This window comes from Haliaeetus albicilla, chromosome 13, assembly GCF_947461875.1.
Source record: "Haliaeetus albicilla chromosome 13, bHalAlb1.1, whole genome shotgun sequence".
Taxonomy (NCBI): Eukaryota; Metazoa; Chordata; class Aves; order Accipitriformes; family Accipitridae; genus Haliaeetus; species Haliaeetus albicilla.
The window spans coordinates 16,583,838-16,604,065 of NC_091495.1; the positions used below are offsets into that span (position 1 = coordinate 16,583,838).

Consider the following 20,228-nt stretch of genomic DNA (forward strand, 5'->3'; position numbering starts at 1 on the left):
AGACTTAACTGCTTGCTACTCCCAGAAGTGAAATGATAGGACTTTCTCTAAGGGACGGGTAGGAATTTACTGAAACAAATGCGAGACATGAAGGCTATGATTTGACTGAAGAGCTGTTCTGGCAAGTGGTTGTACTTTTGTGTCCTGGTCCCTCTCCCTGCCTCCCCTCTTTTCCTCCTCTCTGTGTGGGCTGGCTGAAGTATTGGTGTGGTCTCATGGGGACCAGGTGGACTAGGAGTAGAACTGTTTGAAGAATGAAATTGGGTTTTTTTCCCAGCCAAATCTTTCCCAATCCAGTTTGCGGCACAGCTGATTAAATACTTCACCTGGCACATGGCAGGGAGCAATGCAAGGCAGGAACAAGCAGTCAGGGGTAAGAGTTGATTAAATTAACGCTAAATGCTGGTGAATTAGACACAAAACTGCAACTTCAGTCATGGTCATGTAGCATTGCCTATTGAGCAGCTATTTGTTATGATAAATTACATGTCTGTGTCCCAGTGATGTGCCAGAGATGTCTTCTGGGACTTGCACAAGTGCTGATCCATGTCTCGAGTATGTATATGCTCTGACACCCACCTTCTCTCATTGTATGCCCATGCTGCAAACTGGTAAATGTGAAGGTCCTCGAACTCGGGCTGTGTTCTTTAAAAGAGATGCTGACTGTGACTTGAGGCAAGTTGTGCATGGTTGTATTGGGTGCATATGGCAAGGTTTTGGTAGCGGGGGGCTACAGGGGTGGCTTCTGTGAGAAGCTGCTAGGAGCTTCCCCTGTGTCCAACAGAGCCAATACCAGCCAGCTCCAAGATGGACCCGCCGCTGGCCAAGGCTGAGCCTATCAGTGGTAGTGGTAGCACCTCTGGGACAACATATTTAAGAAGGAAAAAAAGTTGCAGGGGGCACAGAAATGGCAGCCAGAGAGGGGAGTGAGAACATGAGAGCAACAACCCTGCAGACCCCCAGGTCAGTGCAGAAGGAGAGGGAGGAGGTGCTCCAGGCACCGGAGCAGAGATTCCCCTGCAGCCCATGGGGAAGACCATGGTGAGGCAGGCTGTCCCCCTGCAGCCCACGGAGGTCCACAGTGGAGCAGATATCCACCTGCAGCCTGGGGAGGACCCCACGCTGGAGCAGTGAATGCCTGAAGGAGGCTGTGACCCCGTGGGAAGCCTGTGCTGGAGCAGGTTCCTGGCAGGACCTGCGGACCTGTGGAGAGAGGAGCCCATGCTGGAGCAGGTTTTCTGGCAGGACTTGTGACCCCGTGGGGGACCCACGCTGGAGCGGTCTGTGCCTGAAGGACTGCACCCCCTGGAAGGGACCCACGCTGGAGGAGTTCATGAAGAACTGCAGCCTGTGGGAAGAACTCACGTTGGAGAAGTTTGTGGACGACTGTCTCCCGTGGGAGGGACCCCATGCTGGAGCAGGGAAAGAGTGTGAGGAGTCCTGCCCCTGAGGAGGAAGGAGCGGCAGAGACAATGTGTGGTGAACTGACCCCAACCCCCATTCCCTGTTCCCCGGTGCTACTCGGGATGGGGGAGGTAGAGAAAATCGGGAGTGGAGTTGCGCCCAGGAAGAAAGGAGGAGTGGGGGTGGAAGGTGTTTTAAGATTTGGGTTTTATTTCTCATTATCCTACTCTGATTTGATTGGTAATAGAGTAAGTTAATTTTCCCCAAGTTGAGTCTCTTTTGCCCGTGACAGTAATTGGTGAGTGATCTCTCCCTGTCCTTATCTTGACCCATGAGCCTTTCATTATATTTTCTCTCCCCTGTCCAGCTGAGGAGGGGGAGTGATGGAGTGGCTTTGGTGGGTACCTGGTGTCCAGCCAGGATCAACCCACCACAACAATGCAGTCATGGTGTGCTACCAAGCAAACCAACAGCATGGCTGGCCTTGGCTCTGCAGGCTTATGTGTCAGGTGTGATGTTACAGAGAGAAACAGAAAAAGGAAAATGAAGCACTAAAATCTTATTCAGGTGTCACTGTTAGCACTTTGCTGTTTTGTCATGCAGTTGTCTTCTAGCATGAGTACATCCTTTGTATTTTCTACAAATGCAGGAAGGTTGTTCCCAGTTCCCATTAGCCTGGTAGGAAAAACTTGGAATGAGCCTGCCTGGAAACTTTTACAACTCTACTGATATGATGCTATGAAGAGTCATTAGATGGGAGCTTCTTTCAAATAATTTCCCACTTCTGAATTTTCTGGCAATACTGCATTACAGACACTGAAACTGCTGCCATTATTTCAAATTGCTCTGGCAACTACCTGACCCTGCATGGGCTGAAGTTGCTGTCAGGCACTGCTTTGAGTAAGGGGAAGAAAAGTATTAAATCTGTCAGAGAAAAAGACGTTGTCTTAGCTTAGCTACTGCAGCAATAACACATTTTTGAATCATTTGAATATTGCATGCTAGATTTTTTTCAGTCATTAGTTTATAAACTTCTCTCATTGTTTTCAGCAAACATAATAAATACTTTTTTGAGGCCCAAAAGAACCTTTTCTCCTCTGCAGTTGCCCCCCACTCCGCCCCCCCCCTGTTTCCTTTGGTATGCTTGGGCGGAGGGCACTGGCTGGAGGGTATGTCTTGGTGGATGTGGGCTTGCTGGCTTCAGGGCAGCTGGGGCTTAGGTCATGCAGATGTGTAAACCTGTGCATGCTCGTGCAGGCTTTAGACAGTGCTTTTTCCTGGCTTGAGTAGTATAAAGGGGGGAAAAGAGAGAAAAGGGAAAGGTTGGTTTCTTGTAAACAAATAAAAAAAAAAAATTAACAGTGGGTAGTGGGTTTTTGTCTTGAGTCTTGCTTGTGCCTGTGCAGAGCTATCCTGTCCTGAGCCGGGGATAGCTCTGGGTGTAGCAACCTGTCACATGCTGTGAATTGCAGGATTGGTATGTGCTTATCGTTACTGCTTAAGAGTTGTGGGTGGGCTGGGTTGGGTTGGTTAGTTGTGGGGGGGGGTGTTTTTCTAAGCTGTGAGAAACAAAGTGCAACTGGCCTTTGTATTTTTTCTTCTTAGTTTGTATTATTGCTTTGGGGCCAGAAGTTGTCAATACCTCATTCTCTTGCTGTCCATATTTAAATTACTCATGCTCAGACTGCTTCAGGCAGGGGAGACCATGACCAGTCTGGAAAGCTGCATATTTACTAAATCTTTTAGTGGTAAAAACCCCCAGATTTTCCCCTGCTGTCAAGAGGAAGAGAAGTTTGGTGTACCAGAGAGAGCAACAGTAAACATAACTCTGCTTGGCTGGTATGAGCAATAGGCTTATCTCCCTGGAAGACTGCGCTTTCTTGTAGCATTTTGTTATCTTGCTGAAGATGCCTATTATGTGGAAGAGCAGGAGCACTTTGCCCTTTTTGTCTCTTTTTGAACTTTGACTAGTTGGTCAGGATTGATCATAAACCCAGATGCTAATGACGCTGCTTCTCATTTCACTGAACAAAGGTGTGTTGGCAACACTTCCTTGCTGTGGCAGGAGTCTCCAGGACAAGACCCGTGAAGTAAAATGGTTGAGGAGGAAGCTAAGAGCTTACCTATGGAGCTGAGTGAGAAGGGAGGTGTGGAGAACAACGGATTTGTTCATAATGAGGCTTTTGATGACAAGGAGATGGATACCAGTAGCCAAGAAGAAATGCCAAAACCACATGTTGTTGATGTGGACCCAGCGGCAATGGAGGAGCTGCTGTTGAAGCCCTATGCGGGGATGCCGAAAGAAGTCTTGCTGAAGTTCTCCAGCCAAGCCCGGTACAGAGTCACCAGGGAGATTCTCTTCTGGCTTATAATTGCCGCTGCTGTTGTGCTTGTGTGCACTACAATAGCGATTATTGCTCTCTCTCCAAAGTGCCTTGACTGGTGGCAGGCTGGTCCTATGTATCAGATCTATCCTCGTTCCTTCAAGGACAGCAACATGGATGGGAATGGGGATCTGAAAGGTGGGTGGAATTTCTATTCTTGGTATGTGCAAAGCTGTGTGGCAGTTGTGTGTGTATATATATATACAGGAAAAAAAAAAAAAATCATCATACAGTCCAATAGAGAAAGCCACCATAATGGAGAAGGGAAGAAAAGTTGTCTGACTAATCATTAATGGCAATTCACATTGTCATGAATAAATGTAGCAGTTGCTTGTTCAAGTTGCTAAGTCTAAGCCTGGAGTTAGAATGGATGTTTAGTGGTGGGGCTGAGAGTGGGCAGCAGCACAGTTGCCATCAGAGTAAAGTATCTCCACAAAACTGAGGTCAGTCAGGAGGATGGATGGTGCTGAGTACTTTGTTATGTTATATTGGCTGCCTTTCCACAAGGAAAACTGAGGAAAAATAAAACTGACAAAGAGGAGAGAAAGATGTGTTACTCTTTGTTTTGTCCATGGTCTAAAAGTTTTTGAGCTCTTATGAATGCATTGAGAAGGGGTTCCTGATACCAAGACACAGTGTCACTTATCAGTAGCTTAGCTGAGACTTTGTTTCAGAAAGGGAAGGCTCAACACTGTAATGGACAATAAATTTCTAAACGAGAAGCGCGAGCTATAATATACTCTGCTGGCAAGTGAAGAGAAGAAACTGTTTCTGTAGTTGCATGCCAGTTGCAACATATCAGAAAGATAGGAAAGTCTTGGGTTTAAAAATACTAGAGGAGGCTGGAGTGAGGTGTCCTTACAGAAAACAACAGGAAAACCCTGTAAGAGACTTTTTGGTAAGGTAGGGAAAACCTGGGATCTTTGCACTAAAATTGTGCTTCCCTTTGGGTGGTCTGAGGATTAATTGATGTTCCTTGAAATGGGAAAGCAGTGCTGTTGCTGTGTTTTAACAAAATTTAAGACCTTGTTTTCAACAGTGAGTGTTAAATTTATTAAATGAAATTGTAGACATTTTTATGATACAGAATAGAAATTTGGTTTGATCTGATTTTTTTTAATTCCTGTTTTACCTTCCTTGTAAAAGGGGCTTTGAATGGTTTCCATTCTGTGATCTCATGCCATCCCTGAAGAAATGTCAAGGTTTCCCTGCTATGTGAGATCAGTGAAAATGGGATGGTTATGTATCAAAGGGACCTGTATGCCATCTTTAAGCCCACGGCAAACTTATTTCAACAAAAGCATTTTGTCTTTTCTAAACAGATGATGCCCTTTTCTTTCAAATAGGTATCCAAGAAAAACTGGACCATATCATATATTTGAATATAAAAACCATCTGGATCACCTCTTTCTATAAGTCCCCCTTGAAAGACCTTGGATATGGAGCTGAAGACTTCTATGATATTGATCCTATGTTTGGATCAATGAGCGATTTTGAGAATCTGCTTGCAGCCATACATGACAGAGGTAAGCTGCAACTCCGTGCAAAATGACTATTAAAAAGACATTTACTCATATTATACAGGTGTACTTTGTAGCACTAGGTAATGATGTAAGATTTCAGTTCGTGCATCTGGCAATTCCCCCATGGTGGCGTTGAGCAGGAGCAGATGGAGGTGCCAGTGAAGGGTATGCGTTAGCTCCACAGCAACGCAAGCCCTGTGATGCTGTTTCCCACCCTTGGGTGCTGGGGTAGTGCTGGGAGCGGGACCAAAGGTGTGGGGAGCTACAACAGCAGCATTGGGCTGCTGTACGTTCTCTGAAAGGCATGGTCCCCTACAAGGGTGTTTGTGGGTGGGGGGCTCCCTTGTGCATATGATACTGAAAAGCTGGTCGAAGAAACTCTCAAAGACTCGTTTTGGAGTTTTAGAAAGCAGGCATTCTTTATTGCAGCGCTGGATGCATAGGGGTTAATTCCAGCTAGCATGCATACCACAGCTTCAGCACAAACAGGTTATATGGAGTAACAATTACATATTAATCAGACTAGTATACATATACATAAAAATTATTGTAACTGATTATCATAGTACTGCCTACATCCGATCATGCGCAATGAAGATTTCATCTGAGTTGAAGGGCTGCTTTGATGACCACCAACCCATTTGAGATTGGCTGTCCTTGAAGTCTTTGTTCTTGTCCTTGTTCTTTGATCTTGAAGCTTAACGCAGTTTCAATCACATGTGATCAGCTTCAACATTGTTCTCATCTAGCGTACAGGAACATCTAGTCATAAGAGCAAAGAACTGCAAAACTTATGAGTAACTACCTCTGCTAGTTAATTGCTTGGCTATACTATTGTCTATTCTTTCACTCATAGTGTTAGTATGAGATTTCTAATAACTATTTACCAAATCTCACTTTTACAATCATCTAGCAGCAAACCAGTTTCCATGGCTGGTACAAAATATTAAAACCATCAAAATATTCAGACATACCATATAGAATGTATGGACATATGCTATCACATACGGTATGGGCATTGACAGTCTGGGGGATCAAGGCTGAGATACAGTTGTTTCTGGCTGCATTTTATGACTGGCTGCTTTCTGAAGAAAGCAGAAAGACCATTTCAGGGTTGGAAGGGAACATATGCTTCCTTCCTGCGATTGCATCCTTGGTTGGTGTGTTTATGCCTTAGACCAAATGTTTATTCAGGTGTTTCCCCTTACAGCTCTTGGGCTGAATGGAAAATGGTTTGCCAGTCCCAAAAACATTTGGGATTTCAAAAAATGTCTAGTCTTTAGGAAGGGTGAGGAAGAACGTGTGTTCACTGATGCTAGACTGGTGAAGTGCCTTTCCCACTTGGGAGGTGAGAGGCAGATGTTGAAGGCAGAGTTAGTGGAAGTGGTTCATAACAGCAGAAATCTGTTCTGATTTTTTTCTTCCCCCTTCTTTCCCTCCCCAGCAATGGGCTGGGGAGAACAGTACCAGCAAGATGTGTTGCAGCTGCTTGCAGACTCTAGTTAGTCTAACTGTGTTGGTAGTCTGGGGCTTTCTGTGGGGTTTTTTGCCTCTCTCTTTTCCCAGACCTCTGGGATGGAAGAAGCCCAAACACTTGTGATACTGCATTAAGAAAAAATGTGAACTTTGTCTTGAAAGGTTAAATTTAATAGGGGTTTTTTATGGTTTGACTTTTAAGGGCTAAAGGTGATAATGGATTTAATACCAAACCACACAAGTGACAAACACCGATGGTTTCAGCTGAGTCGCAATCGGACTGGGAAGTACACGGACTACTACATCTGGCAGGACTGCACACAGGCTGCTGGTTCGGTCACTCCTCCAAACAACTGGGTAAATACAGGAAGGGACATGTGCAAATCCCAAGCTGGATGCAGGCTGCCACGTAGCAAAAGCAGCTGTAACATAATTGTCCCAATGAATGCTGGGTTATAAATGACTGTTGAGATGTACAAACTGATGTTACTAAATGAGCTAGTGCAGATTAAGACTTAAATGAGCTCAGAGGGGAGGAGTTCCTATTTCAAACAGAATTTAAAAAATTACTTTTGCTTCTTTACCTCAGTGTTAAATCTTCACTCGCTGAACAAACAAAAAAAGGGGTAGTTGTGTGCGAGTTGTTCACATGTGCCCCCTTCTGTGTCTGGGTACTCTGCTCTAGAAACTTTAGCTCAGCTCCTCTGAAATCATAGTTGGTGGGAAGGGAAACAAAACAGTGTGTTCTTGGCTTCTTTCCTTTTTCTGGAAGGTGATCAGGCCAGAAAGTGTGTTGCCTATTTCAAATATATTTATTTGAAATTTGAACTGATGGGTGCATGATTAGGAACTTGTGTGTTCTAAAAACTCAAGGTGGAATTAATATTTTGTACTAGCTGGTGTAATTTCTCTTTAAACTTTGAGTCTTAAGAGCTATTTTAGCTTTTGGAATCTTTTATTACAGAGATGATGATAAAGTTAACATTTTAACATGCTGACTGTTGTTGGCACTTCAAAGGGATAATACCAGATTGCAGAAAGCTCTAAGTTAACTAAAGCTATTTTTAATAAGTTTTAGGAAAAACAATTCCAACAGAAATGTTCCCACCCATGTTTTCCTCTCTGTTCTGAGTAATTCCTAGTGAAAGTCTACTTTAAAAAACAAACAAACAAAAATACCCCCAGAACATTGAACAAGAAATACATGTGGTGAAGCACAACTAAAGGGAGAGCAACTAGCAGGAGAAGGAAATGTAAAATATAAGTACCAAAATCTACTCAAAATTTAGGCCATTGATTAGGCATTTTGTGCTTTATTATATGCTTGTAATGCATCACATATTAAAGTATGCATAGGAGTAAATGTTTGTTAAATTAGGAGTTCTGATTACCCCCCTCCCTTATATGAGCAGGTGAGTGTCTTTGGGAATTCCAGCTGGCAGTTTGATGATGTGAGAAAGCAGTGTTATTTTCATCAGTTTGGGAAAGAACAACCAGACTTAAATTTTCGCAACCTTGCTGTCCAACAAGAAATCCATGTAAGTATGTAACCCGCTGCTGCTGTGCCAACAGCAAAGCAGCTATTTCTTCACTTAATTTCTCTGATTATTTGTGCTACGTGATTTACAATCTAGTTGGAAATAATTCAAGGATTGCAGCATATGTAAACAATTGAAACAAAAAAGTGTCTAGACAAACATTAAGTTTATAAGCAAAATTCAAGCTTTATGCTGTAATGTTTCCAGTATTGGAGCTACTTTGCTTCAAGTCTTTTTAATTTAAAAGCAAACAGGCAACCAAAAAAAAAAAATCCAAATAAAATTGTCCTTGAGTGGAAGTATTGGCAGCAGGTGGTGTTGCAGTCCTCTGGATTTTAAGAAGGTATGACTATTGCTTTTTTTGCTTAAGTCCCCTGCTCTTACAAGTGCCTGGCAAGATCTTGATGGGTTTTTGAAACAGGCTATTGCACTTTACAAGGAGCTCCCTTTCCCTTTTTCTTCCCACTAAAGGCTATCTTAAAATTGCTTTGGTTCTTCAGGAGCCCTCTACTTGTCAGTCTAACCTTATTTGCAAACTGTTCGTTCTTAGCTTTCTATGAATGAAACCTGTCTTTCAGCTGAAATAGCTTTTCCCACCCTTGTTTATTTTATTTGGTTTTCAGCTCTGACAACATCCCCCTTCAGCATTTGTTAAGATTAAATGGGGGGTGGGGGGCTTTTTCAATCGTCCCTGAAGTGAGAGACTCTCTGTCCCTTTGTTTAGCCGCTACTTACTCCTCGGAGTGCTTCCAGCCTGAGGATTTTCTCAAATGCAAATGGCCAGAATTAAACAAATTGAACAGAAAAAATGTCTGGGCAGAACCTTGTACAGTGGTATAGGTACTTCCTCCTCTGTGACTTAGGATTGCTGTTACTTGCTTTGAAGTTGGTGCTAGTACTCAAGTAATCCAACGTGACTGCTGTCTGGAAGCAGTTAACTGCTTTCAGCTCTAGTCTCCATCAGGAGCCAAGAATGAAGGCACTTAGCGCATTTGGATGTTGTATCAAGGACAACAACTAATGGAAGGATTGACGTGGATGGTAAAGCGGCTCCCGAACTGAAGCCTGTGCTGAAACAGAGTTGAATCACTCACGTGGAGAGAATTTTTTATATCTGTTGATACAAGGAGCTGTTAATTAGCCAGTCAAATGTGGGAATAGCACCTTGTTTTAGCAAAGAGATATTTGCATTTTCAAGAAAGCTAGGAAATGCTGATTTGAATTACAAGGAATGCCTGGGCTTGTGGATAAGGGGGAGATAGTGAGTTTCAATCTGTCTACATCTCTGATGACTTTACAGGGGAGAGAGACAGATAGACAGCCATCACAGCACTAGTGAGTCACCAAGGTAAGGGGGTGGTGCTCTGATGAAACCTCATGCTTGTCTGCATCATGTCTCCCAGCAGACAATGTAGAATTCCTAAAAATATAGGGAAGTGGGCCTGAACATGGGAAGTCTGACAATTGCTGCTTTTTTCTTTTTTCTTTTTTTTTTTTCCCCTTAAAGCTATACCCCATGAGGTCATACAGCTACCTCAAGTGTTTTGATGTAGTTCTTAAGTGTTTGCTACTTTGTACTGTTGAATTTTGGTGCATTTCTTGGCGGTAGTCTTCACAGCTGCCCAGTAGTACTGTGATGGTCTCACTGTCTCTGTGGGGCGTCTCCCCTTACTGCGGGTACTGCATGTGCATGAAGAAACAAAACACTTTTGGTTATACTTGTTAACTAAAGTGTGAAATGAAACTGCTCTTGAGACTGATCCTTGAAGAATTCTATCAGTAACCTCTCTGTCTTGATACTTCCCTTAATGCCATGTCTTGCCACTTCCACCTTTTTTCCTAGTATTGCACATACTTTTCAATGGTCTTGCCTAATTTTTTTTTTAATGGTACCAGATACATTACTGAAGCTCCAGTAGCAAATAGAGGCTGCATTTCCTATGCAAAGAAATGAAATGAAAACTAGTAAGTTTGGCCTGGTAACACCAACCTTTGGTAAATGCTTATGAACATTAATTGCTCCAGCATGTTAAAGAATAATCTTTATCTACTATTTTAATTAAAAATCCTGTTTCAGAAGGTTAGGAGGACTGAGCAGGAAGCAAATGGACTCTTCTGGAGAAGCTCAAGACTTTGGTTTAGCAACAGGGCATGCAAGAGCAATGAAACTTAGCAGCTGGCACCTTGTAGCTTTCTTGCATAAATAAAAATAGAATTGTTGTAGTGAGTACTGCATTGGTATTTGATATTTGCACTGCTGATACCTGGTGTTTCGTTTATGATGAGCACATGAATAAGCATGAATTTATTTTTGGTGGATTCGGTATCGGACAGACACCATATCGAGAGGTCCTGTTTTCAGAATGGCTCTATGAGAAAGTACAGCTCAGTAAGGCAGAGTCTATTTGCCAAACAAAAATCTGTAAAGTATGAGTGTGGACTAGTTCTACTCCAGTCTGTTGAGGCAAGTGTACTGCATACATTTAAAAAAAGGCAATTCAACAGCTGTCTTTAAAAAAACAAAACAAACAAACACCACCCCCCCCCACCCCCCCACCCCCCCAAAAAACCCCCAAACCCCAACCAAACAACAACAAAAAAACCCCAAACCACAAAAGCCCCAAACTTGTCCTCGGATGAAGAAAAGTATCTGGTCTAAAAGAACGCTTGCAGAAACCACTCAAGAGGAACTGAACTTTAGAGGTGTTTGTTAAAACTAGAGCAATTAAAACTGCAGTAATATAATAGCTACTGAAGTGGGATATAATTTTATTAGTAGTCACTAACCTCTGAATTTGATAGTGAAATCATGAATCGATAGCAGTTAACTTGGGCAGTTTTTCATGTTATTGCAAGTCAACAAATAAGCCTGAAAATAAACTGAAAAATTTCACATCAGTCAAATAAGAGAGAACAAGTGTTTTAAGAGCTCTATTGTACAAAAAGAAAAGTGGTGCCACAAGGTCTGTGCAGAACAACATATTCTTGCATATTTGAATCCATGTGTTCTAATTGTGTGCAACCATGACAGGTGTTCACCAACAACAGTGCTTAGCACTAGCCCAGTGTTTTGATGGATGAGATGAGAAACGGCTTTTAGCAAGGCATGCCCTGGCTTTGGTCTTCTGAATTACTGGAGAAGTTACAGAGACCAGTCTTTTTCTTTTTTTATACTGGATGAAATAATAAGATATGCTTGATTTAGATCTTAGTTTGACCTTAGATCAACGTGACTCACTTTAACTTCTAGTAAAATTTGAAGTACAAATTAAAAAATAAATTGTTACATATTAATACCTCCTAACAGGTTTATTTTTCTTTTTAAGTATATACTGTTTTGAATGGGGTGGGCTCACTTGGACTTCTCAATTTTTACCTTTGTCTAGGATATTATCAAATTTTGGCTCAGCAAAGGAATTGATGGATTTAGTTTCAGTGCTGTTAAATTTCTTTTAGAAGCAACACATCTCCGAGATGAACCTCAAGTAAACAAGTCCCAGAATCCAGTAATGTATATGTTGTCTTTGCTTTTTTTCCTGTATTTCCTACTGGGGTGAGAGAGTGTATGGTTTTACTCTTTTGGGTCTTAACTGTGGCTTTAGGAAGACTGGGTCAGCCATGTCCCTTGGGAGGCAGGTGGCTCCCAGGTGCTCTGCAGAAGGAGCACATACAAGAAAGAAGCCCCTGGGCTGAGGATGTAGGTCAGTGAGATACCTGCAAGGAGGAGTGCTGTGGGCGGGAGGAGAATTGTCCATATACACTTCCCATTTCTGTTCTGACACTGTTGCTTTGAATTTTCTGTTTAAAATAATTTGCTTTTCAATTTACATTCTAAAAAGACGAGTCTTGTGATTTTTAATAGTTGATTGGTTGTCTTTGGGGAGCCCACTACAGCACATAAGCTCAGAGCTCTTGCCTGCTTGGGATTCTGTAACAGCTACTGGCATGTGTTTCTTCTACATTGCTAGTAGGAATCAGAGTAAAACAAAAAACCTCGTATTGGCAGTGTGTCACAGTGAGAGGTGGCCAGACACATTCAGAAGCATGCACCCTGTTATTTATGCTGTTTGCTTTTGCTGAAGTAGCAAACTTGGTGACATTCCCAGATAGTGCCAGCACTAAGACACCATTCCCACGCAGAGTTTGGGATTGCATAAAACTGGTCAACCTCCACAAGTATCGTTGCCTTTATAAGTTACCACAACAATGTTGTCCATCTTCCCAGCCTGGTGTGTGGCCACAGCACCTGCTGTGCTTGCTGCTGCAGATGGGCTTGGTTGATTAGTGCTGCGGGTGGACTCTACCTCCTGAAGGATGGGATCCAAAATAATTAGCCCTCTTCTAACATACCTTCAGAGTTCCCCAAGTGCCGTTCAACTCTGCGCTGTTAGTGTTGGTATGCTAAACTCATTTCAGTTGAAATTTTTCTGGACTGCATTGTCTCAGGAAAGGATGGGAAGAATTTGGAGAGTTCTGAAATCTAAAATATTGGTGAACTAATGGGAAATATTGTATTCTTCAAGGAGAGCATCACAGCTTATTCTCAGCTCTACCATGACTACACAACCATGCAAGTTGGTATGCATGATATCATCCGTAGCTTCCGTCAAACCATGAATCAGTTCAGCAGTGAACCTGGCCGATACAGGTAATCATTATTACAGCTAGTGAATTTCTCTCTAATATTTGTCGCCCTCTTGCTAGCAATAAAATGTTTTCTTAATAACATATACCATAAAAAGTTTTCTTCCTTAAATGCAAATAGCAGTGCATAGGCTATGCTATCTCCTCCCAATGTGTGAAGGGAAGGAAATGAATTGGTCTCGGTAACTCTGTGGTATCTACGGACTGTACAAGAATGGGCGACCATTCAGCTCACAGAGACACTGTAATTAATCAGCCCTGTGGCTGATTTATTGTATAGTATTAATAGCGCAGTTCATGTCAGACTCGCAGTCAGAGATTGTTAAAATGACAGAATGATTGAGTTTGGAAGGGACCTCTGGAGGCTATCTGGTCCAGCCCCCCTGCTCATCAGGGCCACCTAGAGCCAGTTGCACAGGAATTTGTCCAGATGGCTTTTGAACATCTGCAAGAATGGAGACTCCACAACTTCCCTGGGAAATCCGTGCCGGGGCTCGGTCACCCTCACAGTGAAAAAGTGTTTCCTCAGTTTGTGCCCATTGCGTCTGGTCCTGGCACTGGGCACCATTGAAAAGAACCTGGCTCCATCGCCCTTGCACCCTCCCTTCATGTATTTACATACATTGATGAGACCCCCCTGAGACTTTTGTTCTCCAGGCTGAACAGTCCCAGCTCTCTCACCCTCTCCTCATAGGAGAGATGCTCCAGTCCCTTAATGGTCTTAGGGGCTCTTTGCTGGACTTTCTCCAGTATGTCCATGTTTCTTTTGCACTGAGGAGCCCAGAACTGGACACCACACTCCAGGTGTAGCCTCACCAGTGCTGAGTAAAGGAGAAGGATCACCTCCCTCAACCTGCTGGGAACAGTCCTCTTAATGCAGCCCAGGATACCATTAGCCACCTTTGCTGCAAGGGCACATCACTGGGTCATGTTCAAATTGGGGTGACCCCAGGTCCTTTTCTGTAAAGGAAAGTATGGAAATTGCTGGAATGGAGTCTGTGGATATGGATTCAGAAAGGCAAGACTTCAGTCAGATACTTGCAGCCTTGCATTGACTCTTGTAGATTTTTCTTCAGAGATTTCCAAGAAATATATCTTCTTGTCTCCTTGTCTGCTTTACAGAATGTTGTTTCTCTCTATTAATCTTTTTTGATGGGGAGGCAAGAAGCAAATGTAATTCTTAAGGCTGTGTTATTTTATACGTATGTCCAACACCATTCCTAGCTTCCTTCTGCTCTGTGCAAACCAAGAATGAGCCAAAAAAGGTATTTGTGCACTTCTTTGTAGATTTATGGGTTCTGATGGTGATGAAAAGGAAGACATTGAGGCAACAATGATGTATTATGGAGCAACTTTTATCCAAGAAGCAGATTTTCCCTTCAATTTCAACCTAATTAACATGAAAAATCTATCAGGCAACAGTATTTTTGAAGCTGTCAACTTGTGGATGAAAAACATGCCTGCAGGAAAATGGCCAAACTGGGCGGTAAGAATCCTAGACCAACACTTACAGGAAGGGCCTGTTCTATAGGTGATAGAAACCTATAGGTGGTAGTTCCCCTAACAGTGATAGGACCATCCCCTCTCCGCACACATGTTGATTTCAGTGGGATCAGCAGCAGCCTGAGCCCATGGCTGAGCTGTAGTAGATGTACATTCACATGTACCCCTGTGAAACTCTCAGCTGCTGTAGTCGGAGTCATTGGCATTGGCCAGCTGGCTGTCCTGCCCTTCGATAACAGTTACACTCCCTGTGCAAGGGTGACAGAAGGGAATTTATGATCATGCCTCTCCCTTGGTGTCTAATGTAGTGTGGGGCATTGGCTTAAACCACCAGTGAGGATGGGATTGGTACAATTATCTTTGGCTGTAAACTGACTCAGTGCAATAATGGATTCTGGAGACAACCTGGGGCCAGGGAACAACACAGCAGGAAGCTGAGGGCAGTTAACATAAAACCTTGCTGATCTTTGCTAGGCAGCATGTTTGGGATATGCAAGAGGTCTTTTCAAAACAAGCACCACCTTCACACAGTGGAGAAAACGACAGAAATCTTGAGGGAACTGTAATTGTGGAAAGTTGTTAATTGTCATCTCTCCTCACTTCTGCCTCGTGTGCTGCTGGCAGGGCTTCTGTGTACTAAATTATTTGGGGCAGAAGTTTGTACTGGCACCAAGATAAAAAAGATAATTGCCCTCACAGGCCTGGAGGGGGAAGAAAAAAAAAACCTACTACCTTGTTAAATTAGTTAACTAATTTCACATATGCATGGAATTTTATAATGTGTTTAACCGAATGATGTTTTCTTCAGGTTGGAAGCCCTAACACTGCTCGGATTTCATCTCGGATTGGGAAGGAGTACATCAATGTTATGAACATGCTGCTTTTAACCCTCCCTGGTACTCCTGTAACTTACTATGGTGAAGAAATAGGCATGGAGAACACTGCATCAGAAAATGTAAGAGCGGATAAACTCTGATCCTGTTGTTGTTTAGTTCTGAGTAACAGATGTTTCAAAAATACTAGAACTTTTGTTTTGTTAACCAAATGCAGTCTTTCTCACCATTTAGCTGGTTTTCTGTGTTCCCCATGGCAAAATCATTGGACAGCACATGGAAATGGCCAGGCCAGAGACGAGAACCAAGGCCTTCCTGTGTGTTTGAACTGCTAGACTGCAATCATGGTCCCTGATTTCTGTCCTCTGCCAGATCAGTCTTGCGTGGTTTGCAGTGGTGTTGCTTTGCTTCGCTTCAGCAGAAAGGGCAGCAAGTGCCAAGACCGAGCCTGGGCTAGTGGTTGGGAGAGGTGTGTTGCAGTCATCGAAGGCAAGAGGAATTGAGTCTCTGTCCTTCCTCCCACAGAAGTACCCTAGTCACTATGTCAAAGTCCATTATTTCCTGGCTGCTATTTAAAGGACATCAGAGTTCATGAGAGACCGTAGCTACAGTCACCATCTCCTGCGGACTGCTTTGCTCTGACTGTGCAAAGGCACCTGCCTAAGCCACAGCCCTCTACAATGTGCCCAAGCTCTGAAGAAAGGATCTCCAGAAAGGGGTGGGAGCGCAGACCAGCCCCTGCTTAGCATTGCCTGGTGGCAAGCAGAAGTGGCTTCTGCTTGTCACAGGGGTTTTTGATTTGTCTTTCAGATCCCTTTCTCTAAAGGATTTAGGTACCTGAGCCTGGGAACCAGGTGGCTAGCTCACTTGATCATAGTAACACATGACAGGATGTTTGTTAGTTTACAGAAATTTTCAGAAGTTTATTCAAGGTCAAGGGATTAAAACAAAGTCTCTGTGCCTTTCACACTGTGCTGACCTGCATAACTTAAAAGCTTTCACATTCAGCCCCTGTAATTTCTTGTCTCTTCTATGATCATACCTGACTTCTGTTGTGTCTCATTGCCTGAGATGCATGGGCATGACTGGAAAAAGTCATGCCCAAAAGGAACAGCTCAGCTCTGCCTCTCCTGACCATATTTGTGCACCATGAGAACATGGTCCTATGGCAAATGCTCTAGAAAGCCTCTGGTAGGGTATGAGACAGACTCCAATGATGTTAGCAACACTGTTGGCTAGCTTTGTATCAAAGGGAAAGAGGTACTTCAAGAAGCACGGGATCATCGCCAGGTTTGTCTGATTCAGATGTGAGGAAATGATTCTCTGGTTTAAAAGGAAATCTCATTTTCTCTGAGAAACACCTAGGTCAAAATATCTCCTGCATTTTTTTACTGCTGCTGATTACTGCTGACAGAATGATACTCTCCAGAGAAGTGGCTTGCCCTTGACTCCTTGGGGTTTACTCTTTTTCAGTGGCTACCCTGTGGCTCACAGCTTTGTAACAATGCAAAACCACTCTTCACTCAATCTGGAGAGGAAGATTCCCTGATTAATGAGTGTCTTAGAAAGATGGAGAGTATTTGCTCAGGGTATAGTTTTAGCCCCAGCATTTGAAACACTTCAGGAGAAGCTTGAAGAGGTGAAGATGAAAGGGAGCATTACCAGTGTTGAAAACTTAGGATTTTTTTTTTCCCCCTGCTTTTCAGAACATGCTAAAAGGAGAAACCCGTTATTTGTAATGTCACAAAGCAAAGTGACAATTTCTTTTGTTGAGCTGCTGTTCTGACAGATTGTATTGAAAAGTGGCCTTTATATGAAAAATAGTTTTCATGGAAAACAAACACTCCAAGTATGTGCAAAATATTTTATGCCCTCTTATATCATTAAGTTTAAGTGTCAGATCTTTTGGAAGCTCTTCAATAACAATGAGGAAGCTTTATCAGAATCTTTCTGGATTCTTCAAAATGAGAACTTCAGACTTTTTACATTGACACTTTTTAATCAGCTAAAAGCTGGTTTTCAATAGTTTTTGCACTTGGAAATAATTTTATCTTTCTAACACAAACAATCCTGTCCAAATTGTACCCATTGCAAATGTAAGCTTGAAGAGTTCTAAGGTGAAAAGTGTGATGGTTACAAAAGAACAGACACTGAAAAGCATTTACTCGTTGTTTACTGTTATTTTAACAGCATCTCTTCTTAGGAGTCATATATTCACTCACTGCACATCTAGATATATATCAGAATATCCCAGGTGTCATTAGTAAACTTTTATCCAAGCATCTGTTGCAAGGGGAGACAATTCTACTGGAGTCATTTGGGAATTTCGCATTTTACCCAGTGATGCTGTATCCATGAGACCATCCATTCTCCATTTCAGGAACTGTCTTGATTCTTATTTTCTCTTTAGATTTGGAGCAGGATTACATCCTCCTTATTAAATTTCAACTTAAACCGAAGAAAGCAATACTGAAATGGCAATCATTTGAAAGATGTGAGAACATGCTATTTAAGGGATAACTTTTTTATTATACTAATTGCCACTTTATTTTCTAGGTTACCTTTCCAGAGAAATCCCCCATGCAGTGGAATGGCAAAGTTAATGCTGGTTTTACTGAAGGCAACAGTAGCTGGTTACCTGTTAACTCTGACTACCAAAGTGTAAATGTTGAAGTAGGTACCTATGTGTGACAAACTAATAGTCTAAAAATATTGTAATGTATCTATTTTTCTCTGACTTCTTTTACTTAGTGGGAATTGGCAGTAAGAACAAACTCAAGGGAAAAAAAAGCACTGAATCCTCACAATTCTCAGAACAGGAAATCTTTGCACCAGCAAGGAGCCTACTTCATCTATATTAATTTAAGCAGAGCAACTGCAATTATGATGCAAATGTGGCAATTTGGCTCTTTAACATCCTTTTAATCATTTTAATATGAAATTGAAATCTGGTCCTTTTTTTTTTTTCTTTTCATTTCTATGACTATAGAAAGCACTGGTCTTGTTACAAGAACTTAACATAGACCATCTCTAATGTAAGTAGAGCAGTGATTCAAACAGATTTTGCTGATCTACAGTGCTGACCAGAATTGAAGACAGAAAAAAATAAGACAGAAAAAATATAAAACATGAAACAAACCCTGTGACTTTAGTAGATTAGACTCAATGAAAAAAATTCAGTATCAAGCCTTGAATGGCTGTGGCTTTCTCCCGAATAAACGGTACTGTAAGGATGCTGTGGGAGGAAGAAACAGTGTTAGTGCTGGCGAAATTTTCATGCCTAGTAATATCTGTCTCTGCCACTCCACAAATGCCAAGGAAGCGCCTAAGAAAAAGCAATTTTTCAGTGTAATTTGCAGACAAATTTGAAGAGATAATTGTCAAAACAGAATCCTAATGGGTATGTTCCTAGCAGACTGTGTGGGTGTGAGAGGTAAGTAGTATTTCCTACATTCAGTACAACAAAATGACCCTGTTAATACGTACTGTTGCAGATCCAGATGAACTGGTCCAACTCAACCCTGAATTTGTACAGAGAGCTAACTTTACTTCGCAACAGTGAGCTCCCCATTCATCGGGGGTGGATGTGCTACATCTGGAATGACAGTAATGTTTTTGTGTATGTGAGGGAATTGGATGGCTTAGACAGAGTCTTTATGATGGTTCTCAATTTTGGGCAGGAATCGACAATAGACTTGAAAGCTATAGTTCCTAACCTTCCATCTGAAGCTATTATAAGACTAAGTACTAATTTTAGCAATGCTGGTAAAGCTGTCAATACTGAACTAATTAAAACTGAAACGGGAGAAGGCCTAGTCCTCGAATATAAAACAGCAAAGCCTGTTCATACTATGGAAGCTTTTCAAGGAAAATGTTTTGTGGCAGAAAAAGCTTGTTATTCCAGTGCTTTCAATTTACTCTATGTGAATTGTTAAGTGCAGGAGTAGAGTAACCAACTTTCATGTTAATTTAGAAAATGTTGGCTTCAGGGAAATGCTGAAAATTTTCAGTTTTCTTTGGCTTTTAAAACTTTGTGTACAAAATAAAAGTCCTGAAAAATAGAACAGATACCCAATAGTTTTGCATCTGTAATGGTGATGAAAAAGTATGGTATAAACTCCCCCTTAGGGTCTGTGGAGAAGAAACATAAACTTGTCCTGTTTAAGTGTGGGTATTTTTGTGAAGAAAGGCAACAGTTGCTTTCTGGGTGCTGCCCCTTGCAGTTGCTGGTCATTAAGAGCTCCAGTGGAATCCAAAGCCTGTGGCAATTCATACTAACTTTTTGGAATTCTGTAGATTTGTAAAACTTATTCTAAAGGGGTGTCCCTATATTTGTTAAAATAGGTAAAAGCAAGCAAGACTAATATATTAAGTTGTGATGGCTTACCTCTTCTCTCAACTCTTAACAGCTCTGATTATTCTCAAAGATAGTAAGAAAAAGAACAAAATATAGCTAGTATGTCTAATTCTACACTCAAGACTGCATTGCCAATTGATTCCTCCCCCTCCCCTGCTGCTGAGTCAGAATACATTTGCATTTGCGTTCTCTTCTTTCTTTTTCTACCCTAAGGTTGAGGTGAGGTGTGCATACGTTAGTTCAGAGTAAGTGAAACAACTCTACTGAATGTCATACTTGCTCATGTTTTGTTTTGTATTTGGGGCACCTACAGTGGTTTATGTGATACAAAGGAAGGATAAGCATTTGACTTGGTGCAGTCTGTTTTGGACACGGGGGTGATCTGGGGAACTCTGTTTTGGATTGAGGACCTTATGGCCCATAGTGTATTCTCCACCAACTGCTTGTACCAGTTGCTGTTTCTAGGTGTGCACCATGCATCTATCTTGACAAGCAACGTGTAACAGTTTTGTGCCTTGCTCAGAAGTCAGCTAAGCTATGCATCAGGCTACTTTAGTGGGGGTGTT

General features: G+C 42.2%; 1 protein-coding gene across 1 annotated transcript; it reads left to right on the forward strand.

Moving 5' to 3' along the window:
• Positions 1-3,020: 3,020 nt before the first annotated feature.
• On the forward strand, positions 3,021-19,563 carry SLC3A1 (solute carrier family 3 member 1). Its single transcript, XM_069800296.1, has 10 exons — positions 3,021-3,926; positions 5,135-5,314; positions 6,990-7,144; positions 8,200-8,325; positions 11,712-11,831; positions 12,849-12,973; positions 14,257-14,455; positions 15,281-15,427; positions 17,862-17,978; positions 18,800-19,563. Exons 1-10 carry the CDS (start codon positions 3,500-3,502, stop codon positions 19,238-19,240), a joined length of 2,037 nt encoding a protein of 678 aa, XP_069656397.1. The 5' UTR covers positions 3,021-3,499; the 3' UTR covers positions 19,241-19,563.
• Positions 19,564-20,228: the final 665 nt, after the last annotated feature.